The sequence below is a fragment of the Pteropus vampyrus genome, unplaced genomic scaffold, assembly GCF_000151845.1.
Source record: "Pteropus vampyrus isolate Shadow unplaced genomic scaffold, Pvam_2.0 Scaffold171, whole genome shotgun sequence".
Taxonomy (NCBI): Eukaryota; Metazoa; Chordata; class Mammalia; order Chiroptera; family Pteropodidae; genus Pteropus; species Pteropus vampyrus.
This window is the reverse complement of record NW_011888952.1, coordinates 690,861-714,060: the sequence shown is the minus strand read 5'-3', so window position 1 is coordinate 714,060 and position 23,200 is coordinate 690,861. Positions and strand designations below refer to the sequence as shown.

At 39.1% G+C, this 23,200-nt stretch overlaps 2 protein-coding genes, 1 non-coding gene and 1 pseudogene across 4 annotated transcripts in view; 3 read left to right on the top strand and 1 right to left on the bottom strand.

Moving 5' to 3' along the window:
- The first annotated feature begins 598 nt into the window (after positions 1 to 598).
- LOC111746019 lies at positions 599 to 742 on the top strand. The gene has a single exon (XR_002782879.1). It is a non-coding gene; the product is annotated as a small nucleolar RNA SNORA79 (small nucleolar RNA).
- Positions 743 to 6,051: 5,309 nt separating this feature from the next.
- MKRN2OS (MKRN2 opposite strand) lies at positions 6,052 to 11,931 on the bottom strand. The gene is made up of 4 exons (XM_011370549.2): positions 11,585 to 11,931; positions 8,676 to 8,725; positions 7,250 to 7,412; positions 6,052 to 6,411 (listed from the first exon to the last, which is right to left on the bottom strand). Exons 1-4 carry the CDS (start codon positions 11,800 to 11,802, stop codon positions 6,171 to 6,173), a joined length of 672 nt encoding a protein of 223 aa, XP_011368851.1. The 5' UTR covers positions 11,803 to 11,931; the 3' UTR covers positions 6,052 to 6,170.
- Positions 11,932 to 14,629: 2,698 nt separating this feature from the next.
- MKRN2 (makorin ring finger protein 2) overlaps positions 14,630 to 23,200 on the top strand; it is a 36,194-nt gene continuing 27,623 nt past the window's right edge. The window contains exon 1 of one of the 2 annotated variants that reach the window (XM_011370545.2): positions 14,630 to 14,777. In XM_011370545.2, coding sequence (XP_011368847.1) covers positions 14,752 to 14,777 — 26 coding nt within the window. In that variant the 5' untranslated portion in view covers positions 14,630 to 14,751. The remainder of the gene's footprint in view (positions 14,778 to 23,200) is intronic. The other variant, XM_023536908.1, reaches the window with a different exon arrangement.
- Positions 17,906 to 18,021, top strand: LOC111746006 (annotated as a pseudogene).

Genomic DNA, 23,200 nt, shown 5'->3' with positions numbered 1-23,200 from the left:
GAGTCCTTTATCAAAGTACGGTCTTCCTGTCAGCTAATATGCTTTGAAGGTTGTAGTGACTCCCTGGTGTAAAGGCTACAGTAAAGATGTAGAGACGCCAAAAGATATTTGTAACTGAAAACTCTAGAAGGATGTCTAAAGCATCCTCTTTAGTCAAGTCTCGTATGAAGGATTTTCCTTTTTATGTATAAGATACGAACACCATATAACAGGCCATGCATTCTTCATTGTTACACAAGGGCCCTGGGGGTTCTGGAGTGATAACCAGCAAAGGTTTTGGTTTACATCACACTCACAGTTTCCAGCTAAAAGCAATATTAGCTTATTTTCCAAAGCATTGAGTCCTACCACTTCTTACTTTTTGAAGTAAATGTACCAGATGGCATTTGTTTTCAAAAAAAAAAAAAGCTCAGTTTCATCAAGATTGGAAATTGGCTCTTCAATAAAACTCCCCTGAGGAGATTTTACAGTTCAGTGGGGGAGATGCCACAGCCTCACTGAGAACAGAAGTTGCTTCACCCACACCCTTCAAAGCATCAGGCTTACATGGTTCTAAAATCCCAAACCTCCCAGACTTGCTTTAAAACTGAAATCCTTTTGATGACTGTGCCTCCTATTACCTTTAGGCCTGGCACTAGGATTTTAGGTCATCATAAATTAAAATTTGATTTTATTCACTCAGAGAATATTAGGATAATGGGATTGTCTGATTATTCTCTGAAATTTGCAGAATCAAACACTTTTCTAACACCTAAAAAAAATAAAAATAAAACTGAAATCCTTCACCAAATCCTCTTTCCTCCATCACTTTCCAGCTCTCCTGAGAGGTGTTCAAAGCCATCTACAGTACCAACTTGTATTCGGTGACATCAGACTGGCCATACAAGAATTTCACTAGCCTTATAAAAATAGCATGCCATGGTCAAGAACACTGAAATTTTGTGAAACCAACATGTTTCACAAGTTATATTTTGTCAACCCAATGCAAAAAAAAAATAGGCAGATACCTGCTTGGCCAAGATTATATCTTTTATATGATCACCTTTCTCAATACACTATCATTCTTTTTTCTATTATAGGGAGATTTCCTAGGCCTCAAAAACTCATCTACTTTTTTCCACTTCAATAGGAGACATTTTTACTTAGTAAAGTCAAGGAAATGATGTGCTGATATACTACACATCCAAACACAAACATCAGGCAGTCAGCTAAAACAGAAGCACATGCTGTGTCTTCTTTCTGGTCCAGACACAACTTAAATGATTTCACTGCAGACTCTTACATATTCATTATTTTTTATTTGGATAACCAATATGGGGGACCATATTTTGCAGATCATTACAGCAAATATTCAGATACTGGGAGCCGAGATGAGGCAGACACCTTTATTCTTGCTCATACCACAAGCCCTTTATGATTAGGTGGTGGGACCCTCCACAAGAGGAAGGTTTGAGGCTCAGCGATGTGGCCTCTTGTACGTCACCACTAGGAAGCGGAGGACTTGATCTGAGAGCTCTTGGTCTTGCATTCAGTGCCTTTATGAGATCTCCACAACTGAAGTAACACCAGCCTAGAAAATCACGTGAAGTCAAAAATACAGCCCCATTAGGGCTTGTTCAGGTGGAGGTTAAAGAGGAGGGCTGCCCTCAGTGCCAGGCAAATCCTGAGATCTCTCTGGAACATGCTCATGCATATGATTTTGCATACATCTTCCGGAGGTTCCCAGATTCCATGTAGATCCAAAGTTAAGAACCTGGGAGCAATGCGTGGTTCTTGGCTTTTAATATATTTTCTCATAGATAATTTTATTGAAGGCTAGTTAGTGGAATGAGCCTTCTAGAAAGGAACCATTCAAATCTCATCTCTGCCTCTCAATGGTTGTGACCTTGGGCAACTTACTTGCCCTTTATCGTCCTCAGTTTTCTTATCTCTAAAGTGGGGCTGATGATATGGTTATGTAAATAAAGGAGAATTCAAAAAGCACCTAACACAAGGAGTTTCCACTTCCTTCCTGGAAGGAGTGACTCAAACCCACCAAACTGGCAAGAGACCAGGAAGACACAATGTCAATTTATTTAAATTCGGAGCTAACTCTGGGTTGAGAACTGAAATGTATTTGTGGAAGTTAGGCCCATCTGATAACAAACACAGACATTGTTTGTGCACAGAAAGTGGAGAGAAGTGAGAGGACGTTTCTAGAGGGCCTCCTGTGTGTCAAGGGGCTATTTTGTACTTGAAGTGAGTTGAATTACCTTTATCTTGCCTTCTGAAGAACCTATGGCCAGAATCAGGCAGTCAGCCACGCCTGGAAGGTGCTGAACCAGCCTGGGGAGCAGCGAGGAGGAATAAATAGTTCTGTAACCATGGACCTGCCTTGCTTTAAGGCACCATCTCCTCGGATTATAGTTAGTAGCTTACAGTTTTCAGGATTTTAAAACTTTATAAGACTGATTTTAGTATCAAACTTTAGCAATTCCTTGTTCTCTGATTGGCCTTAGGTAGATGGCTAAGAGCTCCTTGCTTTGGAGTCAGACCTAGGTTTGCATCCCAACTCATCCACTTAGTAGCAAAGTAATCTTAACCTCGGTTTCCTCATCTATAAAATGAAATTAATGTTATCAGCATACACATACAATGGAATGCTATTCAACAACAAAAAGAAATGAAGTACTGACACGTTACAACGTGGATGAACCTCGAAAACATGCCAAGTGAAGCCAGACACAAAAGGTTACATATTGTTTGATCCCAATTAGATACCCAAGGTAAATCCATAAAGAACACAGATTGGTGGTTACCAGGGGAGCGGGGAGAGAGGACTGAGGAGCAACTGCTCAGTGGGTACAGAGTCATCTTTCAAGGTGATAAAGTGTTTCCGAACCAGATAGAAGTGGTGGTTGCACAACATCGTACTAAATGCCACTGAATTTTCTACTTTAAAATAGGTTTATGTAATATGAATCTCAATTTTAAAAAGTAAAAATAATGTTATCAACCCCAGAGGTTGGCTAGAGGATTTATGTGGATTAGTCCTCCCAAGGTGCTTGTTATAACAGTGCTGGCTCATAATGTACTGTCAGGAATTTGTAGCTATGAGGATTCATTTTCGGGGGAAAGAGGAAGCACTTATGTCCTAAGAATCACAGTTACCTGTCATCTAGTAAGGCAGTTACTTGTGCAGTTAATTATTGTATGTTGATTCTCTTAGCTTCAGTTTTAGACCTTAACATTTTCTGACCTCACCCCCAAACTGTAAGGGGAAATGGTAACTTCTACACCTTTACTGTCCTGAGTTCTCGCGTAAAGAGATTCACTTCTATAATTAGTGAGAATTAAACCAACACTTGGCAGGGATTAAAGCAACATGAATGGGTTTTAGGTGGGTTTACCAGGCTGGTATTGGTTAGGTTTCGCTATGATTCTGAATATAATGTACTAGTCTGAGAAGTCCTTGTTACTTATTGAATAGTTTTTATTTTGTCTTATTTTGCCTTTATTGTTAAAGCATTTTCATTTTTTGTTTTTAAAAAGTTAACCGTTTGCTTGAATGTGATTCTTAACTTAGTTTTCCCTTTGTGGCGGGGTACTTGGGATAAAAAGAAATGAAATGTCTCTCCCCGCTACCATGCACCTTCCATTTATAATTTTACCAACTGAATTGAATTTTTAAAAATCTGATTACAGACTCAAATAATTATCCCATTTCTAAAATCGATTGAGATATTTAAACCCATCAATTTAACTTAAATCTTTGCATTTTTATATATACGCTGAAAAAATTTAGTCTTTTTACCATTTTGTGAAACAGGGATGTCTTAATATGTGATATAAAAGAGCACATTTGTGAAATTGTTAAGCTAAGAGGTAATGTTTTTTTAATTTCAAAGCAATTCAATCTAAATGAAAGGTTTTGAGCATTTTTTAAAAATTTAGGATCTTTACATTTTCAGAAACACTATTGCAGAGGTAGATAGTCTCCTTTCTAACTTTTAAATTCTGATAGAGTAGGAACAGTGGAATCAGGAAAACCTGGGTCCAAATGCCAGGTCTATGCTAGAAAAAATAGTGGCAATCTTGGAAGTGTTGCCTAATCACTGTGAGCCTCAGTTTCTCAGCTGTGAAATGGGGATAATTACTACCTCTTGAGTTTGTTTGGCAGATTAAGCGAGATGTCATAGAGAAGAGTCTGGCATATGATAGGTATACTTTTTTCCCTCTCTGATAAACCAAAAGTGTAAGCATTGCCATAATTATTTTCTTTCAGGATTGCAAAGCCTTGTTTATGCCCTGGTAGGTAGCACAATGGAAGAGGAGGCAATAGAAAAATAGTTTGAGGTAAAGTCGTGAGTGAAGACAGCGCTGGAGATCGGGTAAAATGATGTCATATGCACCTCCTATACAAAGGGAGCTAGATATGGCCATTGTGGGTTTTTTTAAAAATATGTTTATTGGATTTTCTGGTTATAAGAGTAGTCCATGCACACTATTGAGGCTTTGGAAAATACTTTTGTGTGGGTCATTTTAGTCTTTCAAATCAGTAACACCGAGGCAAACTATGACCTTGCCATGGAAAGAAGCATTTATGGAGGACCAGATGTGTTCCAAGGGCAGTGCTAAATGCTGAGATGAAGAACTGCATTTTGGGAGGTGCTGGGGAGAAAACTCTGAGACTTCTTCTGGGAAGCAGAGCTGGGGCCAATGCTAAATCTCCTCGTCCTTCAGTTAGCATTTAGCTGGTATGATAAAGGAAACAATGGAAGGATTCTCAGTTTATAATTCTAAAAAACGGAGCAACATTGCCATCTATTGGTGTTATGAAATGCTTAATTTCCTTTATTAGTGGTAAAACCTGTAGGGTAGTACTGTGACTTTATGAGTAAGGAATTTATAGCCTGCTGAAGTGAAGATATGAGGTAGACTACTGCCCATATCACCTCTAGGTTGAAAAGTAATCCCTAAAATAGAGACTGTTAAAGCTTTGAGAAGCAAGGAATGCTGCACTAAAAGAAAATAGCATGAAATTGGCATTTTTAATATTAACAATCCTTATTTTATCTGAATTGTTTTATAATATTATTTACTTGAATGTTGATGAAAGTAAAATCCTTATTTTCTCCTTTATCTTGTCTAATGGAAAAATTGCTGACCCAGTTATTGTACATCCTAGGTACCACTGGTCTCTTTCAGATTACCAGGTGGCTCAGGAGTTAAGTGCATGGGCCTTGCAGTCAAATTTGGGTTTGAACCCTGATTTTGCCACTGTGTGACTTTGGGCAAGTCATTTCCTCAGCATCCCTTTTCTTTCCACAGTAAAATGGGCATGTTAGTACCTACTTCGCAGGGTGGTCTTGAGGATTGAAAAGGAAGAATAAGAAGTGTTTATTCTGTTGTGGAGAATACTCATGAATACTCATGAACTGCAAGTGCTCTGATTACCAATAATCAGGTAAAGAATGAGACCAGAGAAGTGAAGTCCTAAGATAGGGTGTTAAGAGCATGGGGACAAATTGGAATGTTCCCCAAACTCAACACTCTTTCATCTTTACCTACTGAGATCTTTACAAATCCTTGAACACTGCAGAATAGCAGTCACAGTTCCATTTAAAGTGGTATCATAATCTGGGTGGGAAGTTTTATTTTTTCTTAAAGAAAAGTACCAGAACTTAAAAGCGAAAATGTTGGTATGCCATGCATTTTTTCCCACTGAAGTTGCCAGTGCTGAAACATTGACCAAATGCCTCTTTGGAAACAAGCTTTAATGATCTGTAGCAAGTTTTAAGTGTCTCGCCTACCTTCCTACAAATCACCATCTGGATTCACATTGAAAGGTGAATTTGTTCAGCTCTAATTAATTTATTAAAAAAGTTTTTATTGCTCTGTGAATAAAAGATTCTGGCACTTTATGCTGTAACATGGATTCTCAGTTTAAAAACTAAACTGCTAGGAAAATTTAGTTGTAATGTATACAATTTTGGAAACCCGGAGCAATTTTTATAAATTCTTTTTATAAAAGTTTTGTAAATTCTTATACTGCAGTAAACTGAAATATGCTTAAAAGAAAGCCATAACACTTTTTTATTAACAACAGTTTAATACATTTAGAAATCTCCAGTACCTACTAAGGTAATAACTCCCAAATGTCCTGTTCCTTCTGCTCCTATATGTCACACTCAGCACAAACCGCTCCCTGGAGGAGGGCTTGGCTCTTGATCAGGGCGGTCAATCACATAGAAACCATGCTCTTCTATTGCCCGGTAGAGCGTGATGTACTTGGAAGCCTTCCTGGTCCTCGGAACCACGAATTTCTCTGTGAACTCATTCTTGTCCAGTTGCTCTTTGCCTTCTGTGGTCAGAATGCAGTTAATGAATGTGAGGGTGTAACTGTAGCAGTTGTGGCAGTCTTCTTCATACCTTACAAAACAAGGAAGTGGAGAAGAGAAGCCTTCGCTTTCAAAGCTGCTCAGAATAGGCCAAAGAAGCTGCTGAAGGCCTTTTATAATTAAAACTGGGCTCACTCAGCGAGCTGGGCTCTTACCTGTGCTGGCCCAGTTGATGACAAAGCTCTGAAAGATGCAATTCTGAGGGCCACTTGACATCTTGGGCTATTTCTACTTTCTAGTTAAGTACAAATGGGACTCAACTAAATGTTCAGAGTGATGACTTAAGTTGCTTATAAACCCCAGTTTGGGGAATTTAATTTCACTGAAGTTCTAGATTTCAGAAGTAAAATTCTATATCAAATTTTAAGATATCCCATCTTGTCTATATTTATTTCAAGGGAATCCTAAAAACAATTTAAATTTATAAGTATGCTATATATCTAAAGTGATGAGGGAGCAAGGAATTGAGAAAATTTCAAAATTGTCAAAACCAAAAAAAGCTTAAAATATTTATAAATTTTGAATATCACTTTTTAAAAATTTATATTATGAGAATATAATATCTCAGCTTTTGTACACATTATTATTAAATGTTAAATGTTAAGTATGTAAAAATACCTAGTCAAATAACTAGAGTACTAAGTTCTGATCCTTTCAGTTCGTAAAATACTATGATTCTGTTATGTAAATGTACACTGACTCACTCCACCAAACTAAGTCAACCCTTAAATTATTAAGCTTAAATTATTACAGGTGCTACTATCTTGGAATGGGCACAACTAAACACAGCTTAGAGTCCTCTGTGAGCTTAGATCACACTTGTGTGGTGAAAGAGGGCCAGGGAATGGGTGGTGTCTGCAGCCCTGTACCTGTGAGGCAGCCAGGCCCCAGTGGTGGAGAAGTCTTCCAGGTACTTGTCCCACTGGTCCATCAGTCCAAACATGCTGGGCTGCAATAATGGGATACTTACACTTTGCTCCCAGCCTGCTTCATCTCGCTGGACACCATGCGTGGTGTAATTATACACAATTCCTACAACCAAAACCAGAGTTGTATAGAAGCTTAAGGGAAAATGCACCACTGTGAAAAGGACATCAGAAAAGACAGCAACCACTGTGGTAACTTTACATATCAGCAACCCAGGCTGCATTTTCTGTCAGAGATTACTGTCAGAGAGCAAAGGGCCATGAGAGGCTATAGAACCTCCTTCTTCCAGGATCATCAAGTTCAGGAAGCAGCTACCCACCTAGGAGATTAGGAGAGGGTCTTGCCTGGAGACAAGCAAAGCAGTTCCTTCAGAGAAACCCAGTTCTTGCTCCACCTGTTCTTCAACGCCTTGAAGTTGCCCCCAGGAAACAGATAATAATAGGCACCAGGATAATCATCTCCAAATATTTTTATTTAAGTTCTCCATTTACAAATGAGTCTATCTTGTTTCCTTAAATCAGTAATAAATTTCCAGTGATAAGATTGGTGGCACATTTGATTGCCCACGTGGGTAACAGTTCAAAATCCCAGTCCCAGGTTTCTGTTCACAGCATCAGTTTCTCCTGCCTCCAGGGGCCAAGGAAAGGCTGTGATTACAGCCTCACCTGGCTGGCCTCACTCACCATTCCCAGGCCTAGAGGTTCCTGCAAGTGGCTCATGCAGGCCCTTTTCCTACAAACAAGGATGTTCTGGTTTCAGGGGTTGCAGACTCCATGCCCTGAGAGCTAAATCTGACCAAAGAAACTACTTTATTTAAACATGCTTCTTTTGTTATTGTTTTTCTAAGAAAACCACTGCAGACCGTGCCATATGCTCAGGTGCCATATCCCCTGATTTATTCCTGAGGTTCCTGCCCACCTGACCCCTGGGGACCCTGCAGTGTGAGGACCCAGTGGCAGTGAGCTGAAAATATGATTGAGGGGCAAAGGCCCTGGGTCCAGATTCTGGTTCCCACATAAGATGAGATCTTGGGCAGCTCAGCCTCTACAGAATTCTATTTCTTCCTCTTTTAAAAATCAACAAAAAAATTTAACAGGTTTATGTCACTCTTGGCTGAGAAAACATTAAAGAGCTTTCAAGTATTTAGTATTGTTAGTAGTAATAACTTGCTGTAAAGTCAAGTATTTCTCACTTGGGGGTAGCATTTCCCACCTCATGGTACAGCAAGAGAACCCAGAGAACAGAGAAATCACTAATTAAATGTTACCACAATCACTTTTTCTCTAGAACTACTGCTCTCCTCTGGGTATTTTGGGCATTTTTTAGGCTTAAAAAAAAAAAAAGAACAAACTATGAAAATGCACTCACCATTTGTGTTGGTTATTCCAACGTGAAGATCAGACCTTCCATCGTACTCCCTGAAAGAAACAAGTATTTTTTTTTTTTTTCTTGCTTGCATATGTCTGGCACAAAGAATTGGTACTAAAATTGGAGGAGAGTGATGGGTCTCCTCTCTTGGCAGTGCCAGACTTGCTATCACTGTCCAGGGTAGTGGAAGTCTGTTTCAAAGCTGATTAAGCCAAGAATTAATTTGAGATATAAAATATCCCCCTGCCCCTGATCTGGATTTTCTTGCTCCCCCACCCCCATTACTAAGGGTAAGTATGCTAGAAGACCAGCCCTGCTAGAGCAGAAAGCATAATGCTGGCTCCAAGGGCAGAGGGGCCACCCAGAGGTCATTCATTGAAGAAGCTCCTTATTCTTTCCTCCTTGTATGTGAAGTGACAGCCTGTTCCTCAGGCTAACATGGGTGAAAGGACCCTGAATGCATCTCAGTGGATCTCTACCTTCAAAACTAATGTAGCCTATTTTGGTCTTGTAGCCTGTAAGTATATTTTTCTTAGAAATACTGTTCTCCTCTGACTGGATAGCCCTTGTCTCCTGAAACTATTCTTTACCTGAGACTGTGTATTAGATGTATAAGACCATATAATTTAATCTTCATATATGGCCCTAGACCATCACTTAATAGCCCTGGGACATGGAGCAAGTCACATACTCTCTCTGATCTATTTTCTCATCTATAAAATAGGAATATCATAAGCCTCCTAGCAAGCTGGTTTTAAAAATAAAATGTCTATTGAGTGCCTGCCACATGAGGTGTCGAGTAAATCAGAGGTTATTTTTAAATATAACGCTCCTTCGTTAGACCACAGGTCCAGATATGTGGTTCCTCATTAAAGCAAGTAGTTACAGGTTTTAAAAATGACCGAGAACACAAATGGCTGCCCCACCTTCTTCAGAGTAATCCCCCCTCCCAGGTCATCTTGTTGGAGACACTTTGAGCTTTTTGAGGAAAAAACCCTGTGGGTTTAGAGGTTGAGAATGAAGCTGGGAAAAATAGGAACAGTCTTGGGTAGCTAACGACAGCGCTGCACCTGCTGCACCCACCATGTGTGCTACCCTAAGATTGCTTCCTGAGCGCATCGCTGCACTTAGTTTCCTGCCTAAATTCTAGGCATTTCCTTCCTCCCACCTTCAGTTATTTATCAGTCATGAAACACATGTTTATGGGCCTGTCTGAAGTGAAGGGCTAGTGACACAACAGGAAATAAGGCCGGGTCTCTGCCCTCACAGAGGTTTCACGCTTCCAGAGAAGACTTTTTACCTTTAGTTTAATGAGGTTTTAGTAGTTTGGTAAGTGCTGTGAAGGGAAAAATATATAGAATGTTACGGAAGCATGTGATAGGGGCAGGGCCACCCCTCTCCTATGACACCTTTGTGCAAATTAAGAAAAGATACCCCTTCTTCCTGCAGGTGCAGCTTTCCCCGGGAGATTGGCTTGATGAATGGAGTGCAGACTTGAGTTCCAGTACTCACCACCACCTTGGCCAGGTGCCTTTGTGCAGTCCACAACCTGCACAACCATGTAGCAGCCCTGCGGGATCCTAACCTAACTAGAGCAGAGCCTCAGTGCTTCCTTTGGGTCACTGCTGATTCTCTTTTATGAAAGAGAGTCAGTCCTGAGGGTTTGGAAATTGGATGAGAAAGGAGGAAATAGTTTGGAACTCGGCCTTACAGGGTCTGGTGAGCAGGGGGCTACTTAAAGATTCTGCAGATCCTGGCCTGAAGAGTTAAGGGGGTGGGAAAATGCCAAAACACATAACTTGTTTCAATACCACCACCTCCCTTCCACTGAAGCCAAGGGAGACCAGGCCCATCAGTATCATCACCATATCATAGTATAAATATATGTGTATTAAGGGCCAACCTGAAAGCCTCATGTATCTTTTTTTTTTTTTTTTTTTGGGCAGTTAGGCTGTGGCTTGTTCACTGTGACATCCCTAGCATTTCCCACACAGAGCTGCTCAGTATGGGTTTGTTGAATGAACCATGTTAAGGCAAATTCTGAATTTTAACCACATTATTCAAAAGCTTTTGGAATCCAACCAGTTACTGACTCCAACTTAGCATGAATGAGGGGCTCTTATAAAATAGTTTAGTGCAACATCTTTTACACACTTTGTTTCATTTCAGCCTCATCGAGATGTGCAGGAAATCAATTAAGGAAGTTAGCAGGGAAGTGAATAGTCTAATTTTCTCATCCCAAGCACTCTTGAGGGCACAGGGGGTTGAGAGGGTAGATTTCAAGGAGTTCTCGGCATTAGATGGTGACGATGCACATGGATGTGCCTTCATCCAGTCGCATCTATGCTCTGGCTTGTGCAGGGCCAGTCCCAATTCCATTTGTAAACCCCACAAGAACTCTAAGAGACATAGTCCTTTTTTTTAATTTCTGAAATCTTAAAGTCAGGTGGTACCTATAATTGAACTAGACCAGCTCTAGTCTTCAATTTAACTCACTTCCATGCAAATAGTCTGTAAGTGGCCATTCTTCAGGCTCTGTACATTGTCCCTGTTTGTCACTGAAATTACAAACTTAACTCACAATAAAGGTATTGATAACATTAGCTGCTGCGTCATTTTCCCAATTAGCCTCTTAGCTCAAAATCCGTGGGCAAAAAACTTCAGGTTATAGATTTTTCTCTCTTAAAGTTGTACAAGCAGGTTTGACCTTCATACATTCTTGCACTTATTGCTCCAGGAAAGTATTCACACCATCTATTTTTATGAAACGAATAGGCCTACATTTTAGAATTCAATGCTAAAATACTGGAAAGATTATCCACCAAACCTCATACTGTAAAAGGTTTTAATAACTACAGCACAGAAGGAAATGTATGCACAATTCAATATAATGTTTAAAAACACGGTACCTAAGAAACGTCCCTTGAGTTGGTTTGAGGAGGAATGAACATTTTTCTTGATGTCCATTGGTAAACGGATTGGAGATGCTAACAGGTGCTTCCTCCAGCTTCCTCGAGCCCACTTCCTGCCGGCAGAGGGGGCAGCATTGCGGCACAATGAAGCTGTAGATGTATTTCCTACAGTGGTTGAATTTAATTAAAGGCTTTCCGACCTCTGCGTACTGCATGGCTTTCCCCTCCTGGGCAAGCAGGGGAGCTTTCCTGTGACTTCCTTTTCCTTATCACACAGGTAGCAAATGCAAGCAGCCGGAGTAACCTGACCAACAGTGACGTCATTGTGATTGACGGCTTTAAAAGCCAAACCCGGTAGGATTAACCAGTAACCAGTCTTACCCATAAATTGGTGTCCTCAAGAGCTTTCATTTTCATTTTCATTTGTGCTTGCTTACAAAATTTCTTTCTAGCCTTTGTACATTTTGAACTGTTGGCAGCCAGCTCCTACTCATCCTTTAAAGCCCTACCTTTGTGAAACCTTTCTCTACTTCCCGCAGCGTTCACTTGGCGTTGGCAGCTCTGGATTCATGTTTCTACCAGAGCTGTGTTCTTTAATCTGTGGGCTTTTAGTAGTTAGGGACCCACATTTTTGTGTTTCTAGAAAAAGTTATATCGTTTTGGTTTTGAATAAATAAATCCTTATTTCGAGGCTATTTTTTTTGATGTTTTATATTGTAAAAGTAATCTTGCATGTGCCGTTTACAAGAAATACAGTTTAGATGTAAAAATATCAAGTAAATTGAAAATAAAAGGATGGAAAAAGATATACCTAATGCAAACACTATCTGAAAGAAAGCTGATGTGATTATATTCATATTAGACAAATTCCCCTTAAAAAAGAATTTCTAGACATTTTCTTTTTATACTAGCACTCTCAGAAACATCTTTTATACATATGTCTTTACATAGTGTACTACAGGCACCATAATGTAGTCAACACAGTCTTCACTGCAAACAGTACCCTGATGCAATTAACGACTAGCATTCCTAGAAATGTCTTTGGTTCACGTCCTCACATAGTGTATTATGTGCACAATAGTGAGGCAATAGGTTCTTTCACTGATATAATAACACTGTCCTGATTCACATTTGCAACTAGCACAAAGAGGGATATTTCTCAGTCATGATGTGTTGACAAAACAGAAGAGCATGATTTAAATTTGTTTGAACCTATGAACATAGCTTCAAAATATATTAATCAAATGTTGACCAAACTAAAAGAATAGACAATTCCACAGTGGGATTAACTAGCAATCAAAAGAAATCAATAAGAAAAAGATAATTAGAAAATCCTCTGTGGTTGGGAAATTAAGCAGCACACTTCTAAATAACATGGGTGAAAGAATAGATAAAAATGAAAATGAGAAAATATTTTGAACCCAGTGGTAAGGAAAATATGACATAAAAGCTTGTGGATACAACTAAAAAGTGCTTAGAGGAAGTTTAGATCACTAATGTTCAAGCATTCTTTTTTAAGTATTTAAAATTATAGCTTTAAATACTTAAAAAAGAATGCTTGAACATTAGTGATCTAAACTTCCTTCTCAAGGCACTAGAAATGAGCAATCTGAACTTAAACATAGAATAAAAAATAAAGAGCAAAAGTCAATGAAATATAAAACACATGTACAATAAAGAAAATGGACAAAGCCAAACTAAACTGCAAGCTGAGGTGGCTTCAGTGGCAAATTCTTCCAAACATTTAAGGAAAATATTTATATTACACAGATTTTTCCAGAGAATAGAAAAGAGGGAAGACTTCCAAACTCATTTTATGCATATCTCAGATACCTAAACCTGACATGGTACAAGGAAGGAAATTACACATTTTCTAATATATTTCCTAAATTTCTGAGAAATTTCAAAAGCTCTAATTGGAAATCTATACTGTGCTCATTCATTGGAAGAGTCAATATTTTTATAGCAAAGTAAAAGAACATATAGCTATATATAACATGCATGCATCTCACAGATATAATGTTGGTGAAAAGAAAACAGACAAAAGGGTACATACTGAGTTATTTATATCGAGGTCAAGAACAATCAAAACTAATTTGTGATGTGAGAATAAGCTTTGGGAGATTAATTGTGAAGGGGCCTAAGGGAGCCCTCTGGGGTTTGAGAATGTTCTTTGATCTAGGTGGCGATTTTATGAGTGTATACATATGTAAAAATTCATACAGGCATATGTGTTTTGCGCACTGATTTATTATAGCTCGATGTTTAAAAATTTTAAAAAGAACAATTTAAAAAGCGATGGAAAACCACTGAAAGTTAAAGGAAGTTAATGACATCTGATTTATGTTTTTAAAAATGGGTTATACGTGACAACAGACTAGTAGAGGGTAGGAGCAGAAGCTAGAAGAGCAGTTAAAAGGCCATTGCATGACCCCAGGCAAGGAGTGATGGTTGCTTAGACTAGAACTATGAAGGTGGAAATGGAGAGAAAAGGATGCATTGAAGAGAAGTGTAGGAGCAGGATCTGCAGGATATAAAGAACCAGAGGAGAGTGTCACTAATATATTTTTGGGTTTCCACCACAGGAAATGGAAGACCAACAGCAGAGGAATACCAGGGAAGAAAATGACTAAACTTGGGATGGGAGTGGAGACTTTGCAAAAGAGTAATTGAGAGAGAACTAAGGAATTCCTTACTTGGGAGGCGAAGTGTGGCGGGAACAGTTGAGGTAGGGCCTGAGAAAGGGGCCCGGGGAATGTAAATTTGGATATAGGTAGAAATATTTAGGATTAAGGTGCGCAGAGGAGAGGCGGGAGCTTAGCCTCGGGAGAGGTGAAGTGATCCTAGAGACGCGAGAGGTCGCTAAGGAATGCTCTTGGAGATGGGAGCAGACACAGAGGAACTAGTGAGCCAGGCCCCGCCCAGCAGGCTTGGAAATGAGAGACAAAGCGTGAGGAAACTGGGGGTCGGCTTTGCCTCACCACCGGCGGAACCAATTGTGACGGCGGCGAGGTTTCCGGCGGGCGCTACAGAGGTGTCACACGGGAGGGGCGGTGTGCGCCGGCGTGACGCGGCCGCGTGGGAGGGGCAGGGCCAGACCCAGGCGCCCACCGCAAGAGCGAGAGGCGGTGGCGGCGCGACTACGGCCCTCCAGCCCGACCACCATGAGCACGAAGCAGATCACTTGCAGGTCAGTGCTCGGTGAGGTCCAGGAGCGCCGGGTCACCTGGGACCCCTTCCCTGGGCCCTGGGTGGCGCGACCGCCCCAATCCTGCCGCGGGGGAAACTGAGATTGGAACGGATTTGTGGAAAGCTGCTCAGCTATTTGTGGTCCGGCTTTTCAAGGCAGAGCTGGCGCTGCGGCCGGAGCCGGAGACCCGGTGGGTGCGTGGCCGTGTCTCTTAGCCGAGACCCGGGATGAGGCCATCGCGGGAGCTGTCCCGCGAGTTTGAAGCGTGACCCTTGTTGGCTGGAAGGACGTGCTAGCCAGGGCCGTGCAGGGTGCTGGGGCCTTGGGAGAAGGGCTCTTGGAACTTACAGTTTATCTGGAAACGGAGATTTGGATTTGAGCAACAGGACACTAAGAGGTCTTTTACCAATGGGATGGCACACAGGAGTAGGTTTTTAATAGATAATAAGGGCCTGAAAGAAGCTAAGGCCCCGAAAGCGGCCTTCGTTTCCTGAGAGTTTGAAGAACTCCCAAGCAACGTAAACTTACAGAGAGCTAGCAAGTAAGCGCTGTTGTGCAGAAAATGATAACGTCATGTAGGATTTACTGAAAGTTTAAGTGTCCCTCGTATTTCCAAGTCCTTTATATTCATTGTTTCTAGTCTTCACTATTAGGGAGATAGAATTCACATTTTACAGTGGAGGTAACAGACTGAAAGAGATTAAATGATACTCTTATTGAGACACCCATTTACCTGAAGAATACAATGGTAATGGATGGATGGTTGTACAAAATTCAGAAGCGGATGACTACACTGTGGCTGCTCCTGTGAAATAGAAATAGCTTGGTTGTATAACATCCTCATTCCTTATGTAGCTTGTGGCTTTCCAGTATTAGAATCCTAGTCTTATTGAACTGATTCTTGGAAAGCACAAATTTTATTTTAATGATTAGTTTCAGTAAAATTTGTGTGGGAAGCATTGCTTTAAAAAAAAACCAATTGTTTGATTATTTAATATACAGTTTAAGTATCATTTATGTTATTTCTCTTCGTTAGTATGAATATTTGAGAAATGACTGTAAAAAGTTTTCCATTAGCATTAGTGTATATTAACAGTTCAATCGATTTATCCAAGGCCCACGTGGCTTATGTTAAGCAGTTGTCAGAAATTTGCACTTCTTGTTTATAGGAAAGACTTGTACTAAAAGATATTTTGTAAAGACGTGTGTTTATTTGTATAAAGTTTCCTGTTAAAATTAAAAGGCCTTTCAGAGTAAGAGGTAATCAGCATTTATTTGAGATTTGAAAAGAATGCTATTTGTTAAGCACCGATTTAGGCAGAAACCCAAATAGCGTTTCAATTAGGAAACAAAGACAAAGGATATTAAGGAGAAAGGGAGGGAGGAAGAATTACATCAGTAGAAGGAAGGCATTTCTCTTGATGCAAATAAGCTAACATAGTGATGCTAATTCTAAATGTTTTTAATTTTAAGTCTGGTAGTCATATCTGCTTTCTTGTTATGGTTGCGAACAGTTCTTTGGAGCACGATGTTGCTTTAGGCCCAGTACAGGTTATTTTGCCCTGTTTTAATATTACAGAGGTTTGAGGCAAAAGTCGTGCAAGGCAATTCCTCTGGAATGGCAGCTCCTACTGTATTTTAAAATGGTGCGCATGCTCTCTTTCGCTCTCTCTCTCCACACACACACACACACACACACACACACACACACACACACGTATATATAATTTTTTTCACCCCTTTTGGAGCAATTTCTTAGTCATTGTGGACTGTTGTAGGTTCTGGCTACTGCTCCTAAGATGGGTCCACAAAACAGTGCACATTTATATAATGCTTTATAATTGAATGTCAACTCTGTGTAGTATCTAATTTTACAGATAAGGAAATCTTATGCTCAAGAAGACTTGAGACTTAACATCTAACTGCAGGAACAAGAACTTAAATCAGCATCATCTTGGTTATTTCCTTCTGTACCATGAGATGGCCTGATCTGAAAGTTTTATTCTGTTTCCAAAACAGGAGCATCCTGCAGGATGTTGTTGCATGTAAACTAAGAGTAGGTTGGAATGTTGGAAAGAGGTTACTTCTGTTTAAGTACTAACTGATTTTGTGGGAGGCTTACAGTTTACTGGGTGCTCTTTAAGTTGTTCTACCAGCCATACTACTTATAATCCAGCAACCAGGACTATCCACAGATCGTGAAACTGAGCCTCAGCATTGAAGTGATTGTCATGTCATTTAGCTTCCAAGTGGCAGAGCTGTGGCATCAGAGTCCATTTCTTATAGTTTGAGAAATGCTAAATGAAAGTTTTTTTGCTGTGGGAATTTTCAACGCTTTTAATATGCTCATGTGAAAGGAAAACGTACAAAAACACATAGAAAGTACAAGTTCACTTGTAAGGGAGTGTGAAGGACTCAGCTCTCATAAGGACTGCCTGGCCAAATAAAAACAGAGCACATGTTTAAATAAAAAAACCTGCAATATTACCAAGAGTTTACGTTACTGTGTTCATAGTGAAAAAGCTTTTCTCACTTTATTATTCACTAAAGTCTTATCTCCAGACATTAGCAACTTTTAGGAAATATTCAAGGTATGATTTATTTTGGGCACCAGATTTAAAATAGGTTTTATTGGTTTATGTCAGGGGGCAAAGTGGTTTGGGTTTGTTTTCCTGACTTTGGAATGTGATTGTACATTCTTATTCTGAATGGCATCAGGACAAAGTCTTAGTTTTGTTTCCATTCTCATGCTCATTATGTCTTTCCAAGAGATGGATTTGAAATATTAGAATTCCTAACTTAATGACAAAGACACTGTATATGTTTATTGCCTGGAATGGGCAAGAAGACAACTTACACAGTTGTGCTGTCAGCTATTCTGATTTCTTGACATGCCACTCGATCCAGAATCTCAATCTGGGGATCATTTTTGCTAATTCTTCTTCCTAACCATCTCTTATGTCTTCCAGTATGTTTTCAAAGCCCTGGTGCAGGCCTTTATTATAGCTTGGTAACCAATTTCTTTGTCCTCCTCCTCATGTGATAGACATCCCTTCATCTTATTACTTAGTAGAAGTCCCAGAATTTCAGTTTACCGAGAGAATCAAGCCTAGAAAGTTACAAAACAAGTCTACAGCCATGCCACCCTGAACGTGCCCGATCTCGTCTGATCTCAGAAACTAAGAGTTGGGCCTGGTTAGTACTTGGATGGGAGACCACCTTGGAATACCAGGTGCAGTAGGAGTTTAAAAAAGAAAAAGAAATAAAAAAGAAAGTTACAAAACATGGGGCACCTTGTCAGCCAGTAAGTGGTAGGAAGAGCTTAAGCTCCAGAATTGGGTAGTTCTGGATTCTGATCCTGATACCACCTTTGCCAGAATTTCCTCGTCTGTAAAATGGGGGTGATAATGCCTACCCAGCAGGGTTGATTAAGAGATTAGATAATAAAACAAACCATCTTGGAGCATTTACAATGTGTTAGGATAAGCACTTACATGCATTTTCTCCGTTAACCCTCACAGTAGTCTATCACAACAGTCTGTGAAGTACAGTTATGATAATCGTAATTCAGATGGAGAAACTGAGAGTTGGAAATTTAAATAATTTGCTCAAGGTCACATAGGGAGCTTTCTGACCTCAAAGTCTTTACTTAACCACTACACTATACTCTATTTCACCTCCACATCTAGTACATCTATTTCAGACCTACCATTATGCCTAGAATTAGCTCCCTTCCCACCTGATGGCTCTGTCGTCACAAGCAGTACAGCCAGAAATGTTAAGCCTGTGAAAAAATGTGGGAAAATGTAAAGAAAGGTGACACAGAGAATACACATTACCCATATACTTGGAGATGATTGCGGAAAGCATTTCGCTAGAGGCAGACACTGTTGAAAGGCCTGCAATAAACCAGATTGATTCTGTTTGTCTGAGCCACAGCCAGAGCTCCTGGCAGTTCTGTGGCCAGTAGTGAACCTGATAGCCTTTGCAACGTATAATAGCCATACTGTCTGAAACAGCCTTTTTGGGTCGCCTAGAATAACAGACTCCTTCGGAGTGCCCTCCAGAAAGAATCTCCCCACTCTGAGTCTCTAGCTATGTGCTTCCTTCCTCATTCTACCCTCCACCCCAATTCATGTCTCAGTCTTCTTCCGAAGGAAAATATAAGGGATGATTTGGCTATCAGGAAAAGGGAACAGTTGGAAATTACTACAAGGTGCAATATGAAAGAGACCTGGATTAAGCTTAGTATAAAATTGATGGAGAGGAATGGCTATAAGCAGTTGATAAAGATGCCCCAAAGGTCAGGCAGGGTGTGCTCAGGGTAGTTTTGTGTTTGTCACTAGGGAATGGAAATGGTGACATATGCTACAGAAATAAAACTGCTGGCTTCACCTCTTATATAACACTGTTTCACACTCACCTTTCTTGAAAGAGTGGTCGTGGTCTAGAAGTTATTTTTGAACCTCTTTAAATCTGAACTCAGTCACTCACAGAAGTAAAATGGCTTGTACAAAGTCACTAGCTTATAAGTGGCAAAACTAGAAGCTCTGCTTGGTGGTTAAATATTTTTCTTAATGGGAAAGATAATTAGTGAATGCAGTTTGGAAGGCAGATTTTCTGAATGACTTATGGGAGGTGGTGATAGAATTATAGAAGGCATCCTTGTAGGACCAATGCTAAAAATCTTTCCTCTTGCATGCCTGATTAACAAATAGTATCTGGTAGAGGACTTCTGGTCATCTCCTACCATGGTTTTTCCAGAAAATCTTGTCTAAATGGTTTCTCCAAAAGAAACCATTAATTACTTGTTAGATATCACTTTATGGAACTGTTTATATAGCCACTTTGAGCCTATTCTCTTTCAGTATTTATGAATTTACTAATCTTGATACCTCTTTGTCATTCAGACTTGGCACTGAATTTTTTTTTTAATTTTTTTACTTTTATACCTTCAAAGATCAAAAATTACCATATTTGAGGATGATTGAAATAGTGTTGCAATCTTCAGTAGCATTTTCCAGAAAGAATTATTAAACTGTTTAGAATCGTGATACATTTTGGGGTCCAGGATTCCCGAGACCACCCATACATCCGGAGATTGGCTAGAAAGACACACAGGACTCAGCATATAGTTGTACTCAAGAGGCTAAGATTTATTTCAGCGATGTAGTAAGGAGTCACAGCTGGATCACAAAGGAAAAAGGCACAGGCAGCATCTGGAGGAACCCATATGCAGGCTTTCTGTCTTCACTCTCTCCCATACAGGGTCACACAGCACACTTTGCTCCCAGTAGCAAAAAGGCAGCAACATGTGCCCCGGTGAATCCATTAGAGAGTCATTGACCAGCCCAGGCTGGTCAACCTCTACCAGACTTGTGGAAGGAAAGCAGATGTTCAGCATAAACCATGTTACACAGTTAAAGCACAATGAGCCAGTCTTATCACTTAGGGAAATTTTATTTCAGTGGAGAGAACTGTTTAATAGCCAAGTGGCAGATGCTAGGCAGGGTCCAGCCATGTAAGCAGGCCTCTCTGAGGATCGCAGGCTTTGACCTGCTGTGTTAATTCTTTTCTACACACTTAAAATCACACTTGTTATTGTGAATAACAAGATCCCTTTGGTATAGGCCTTTTTAAAAAAGTTCCTCTTAAGTTTCTTTTTAAAATTATTTTTGTTTTTCAGTTACAGTTGACATGCAATATTATGTTAATTTCAGGTGTACAATATAGTAATTAGACATTTATATACCTTACAGAGTGATTACCCTGATAAGTCTAGTACCCATCTAACACCATACATAGTTATTACAATACTATTGACTGTACTCCTTATGCTGTACTTCTATTCAGTGACTGTTTTTATAACTGCTTTTTTGTACTTTTTTTTTTAATTTTGTTAAGAGTTTATGTGAGCTAAACTGACGACATATGCCATGGAGCAAGATTTCAAATGCCCTTTTTTTGAACTTCTTAATCCCTCACCTTTTGTCACCCATTCACCCATCCCCTCCCATTAGGCATCCATCAATTTGTTTTTTTGTCTGAGTTTGTTTTGTTTATTTTTTAGATTCTACATATGAAATCATATGGTATTTGTCTTTCTCTGACTTATTTCACTTAGCATATTACTCTCTAGGTCCATCCATGTTGTCATAAATGACAAGATTTCATTCTTTTTTATGGCTGAGAAATATTCCAGTATATATATGTACCACATCTTCTTTATCTATTTGTCTATCGATAGACACTTAGGTTGCTTCCATTTCTTGCATTATTGTAAACAGTGCTGCAATGAACATAGGAGTGTGTATATCTTTTTGAATTAGTGTTTTAGATTTCTTCAGACAAATACCTCGAAGTAGAATTGCTGGGTAATATGGTAGTTCTATTTTTAATTTTTTGAGGAACCTCCTAACTGTTTTCTGTAGTGGCTGTACCAGTGTACAATCCCACCAGCAGTGCATGAGGATTCCCTTTTCTCCACATCCTCACCAACACTTGTTGTTTTCAATTTATTGATAGCCATTCTAACAGATGTGAGGTGATATCTCATTGTGGTTTTAGTTTGCATTTCCCTGAGGATTAGTGATGTTGAGCATCTTTTTATATGTCTTGTGGCCATCTGTATGTCCTCTTTGGATGTCTGTTCACATTCTCAGCTCATTTTTTAATCGGATTGGGGTTTTTTTGATAAGTTGTATGAGTTCCTTATATTTTTTAGATATTAACCCCTTATTGGATGAATCATTTGAGATTTTTCTTGTTTCTTGAGAGAGGCCTGTATTACTATGAGTTTCTCTCTTAGACCGCTTTGGCTGTTTCCACAGATTTTGGGTCATTTTGTTCTCATTTTCATTTGTCTCAAGGTATCTTTATTTCCTTGATCTCGTTAACTCATCATTGTTTAGTAGCTTGTCATTTACCTTCCTTGTGTTTTTCAGTTTTTTTCTTTTAATTGATTGCTAGTTTTATCTCGGTGTGATCAGAGAAGATGCCTCATATCATTTCAGTTTTCTTAAATTTGTTGTGACTTGCTTTATAGCCTAACAGGTGGTCTGTCCTGGAAAATGTTACACGTGCACTTGAAAAAACTGTATATTCTGTTGCTTTTGGATGAAATGTCCTAAAAAAGCCAATTAAATCTAGTAGGTCTAATGTGTCATTTAAGGCTGCTGTTGATTTTCTGTCTGAGTGATTTAGTTATTGATGACAATGGGATGTTAAAGTTCCCTGCTATTCTGTATTAATGTTGCTCTCTTTTATGTTTGTCAGTATTTGCTTTATATATTTAGGTGCTTCTAAGTTGTATGTGTAAATGTTTACAAGAGTTGTATCCTCTTATTGGATTGATCCTTTTATTGTTATGAAATTTTCTTTTTTGTCTCTTGTTACAGCCTTTGCTTTAAAGTCTGTTTTATCTGATATAAGTATTGCTGCCCCAGCCTTTTTTTTTCCTTGCCATTTGCATGAAATATCTTTTCCATCCCTTTACTTTCAGTCTATATCTATCGATCTGAAGTGGGTCTGTTGATAGACAGCATGTGTATGGGTCTTGTTCTTATATCTCTTCAGCCACCCTGTGTCTTTTGAGTGGGCATTTAATCCATTTATATTTAAAGTTAATTATTGACAGGTATGTAGCGATTGCCATTTTTATTAATTGTTTTCTGATTGTTTTTGTAATTCTCTGTTCCTTTCTTATTCTCTTATTCTCTTCTCTTGTATACTGATGGCTTTCTATAGTATTATGTTTGGATTTTTTTTTTTTTTGTATGTATCTTGTAGATTTTTAGTTTGTGGTTACCATGTGCTTCATATACCCCAAGCTATGTTTATAGCAGTCTATTTTTAAGTCGATGGTCACTGAAGTTCAAACACATTCTAAAATCACTACAATTTTTACTCACCCCCTCGACGTTTATGTTTAGTAATTTTTTTACTATTTTTGTACATATATATTTGTGTGTGTGTCTTAATTTATTCTTGTAATTACATATGATCTTCCTACTTTGGCTGTTTAACCTTTGTACTACCTTCATAGTTGATCAATCTATTGTTTTTAAGTTTTTGCCTTAGTGAGAATTTCTTTCCTATATTTTCTTATCCATATTTTTTTATCTTGTCTTCTTAAAGAAATTCCTTTAACATTTCTTAAAATAGTGATTTAGTGGTGATGAACTCCCTTAGCTTTTTCTTGTCTGGAAAACTCTTTATCTCACCTTTGATTCTAAAATATTCCTTTGCTGAGTAATCTTAATTGTAGGTCTTTGCCTTTCATCACTTTGAATATTTTATGCCAGTCCCTTCTAGCCTTCAAAGTTCCTGTTGAGTAATCATCTGACGGTCTTATGGGAGTTCCCTTATATATAACTAATTGCTTTTCTCCTGCTATTTTTAAGATTCTCTGTCTTTAACTTTGG

Coding starts and splice junctions, on each gene's coding strand:
- MKRN2OS (XM_011370549.2), bottom strand. CDS start 11,802: ATGCAGTACGCAGAGGTCGGAAAGCCTTTAATTAAATTCAACCACTGT. Junction 7,413..8,675: donor TGGAATAACCAACACAAATG/GTGAGTGCATTT, acceptor TTTTGGTTGTAG/GAATTGTGTATAATTACACC. Junction 6,412..7,249: donor GGGGCCTGGCTGCCTCACAG/GTACAGGGCTGC, acceptor TTGTTTTGTAAG/GTATGAAGAAGACTGCCACA.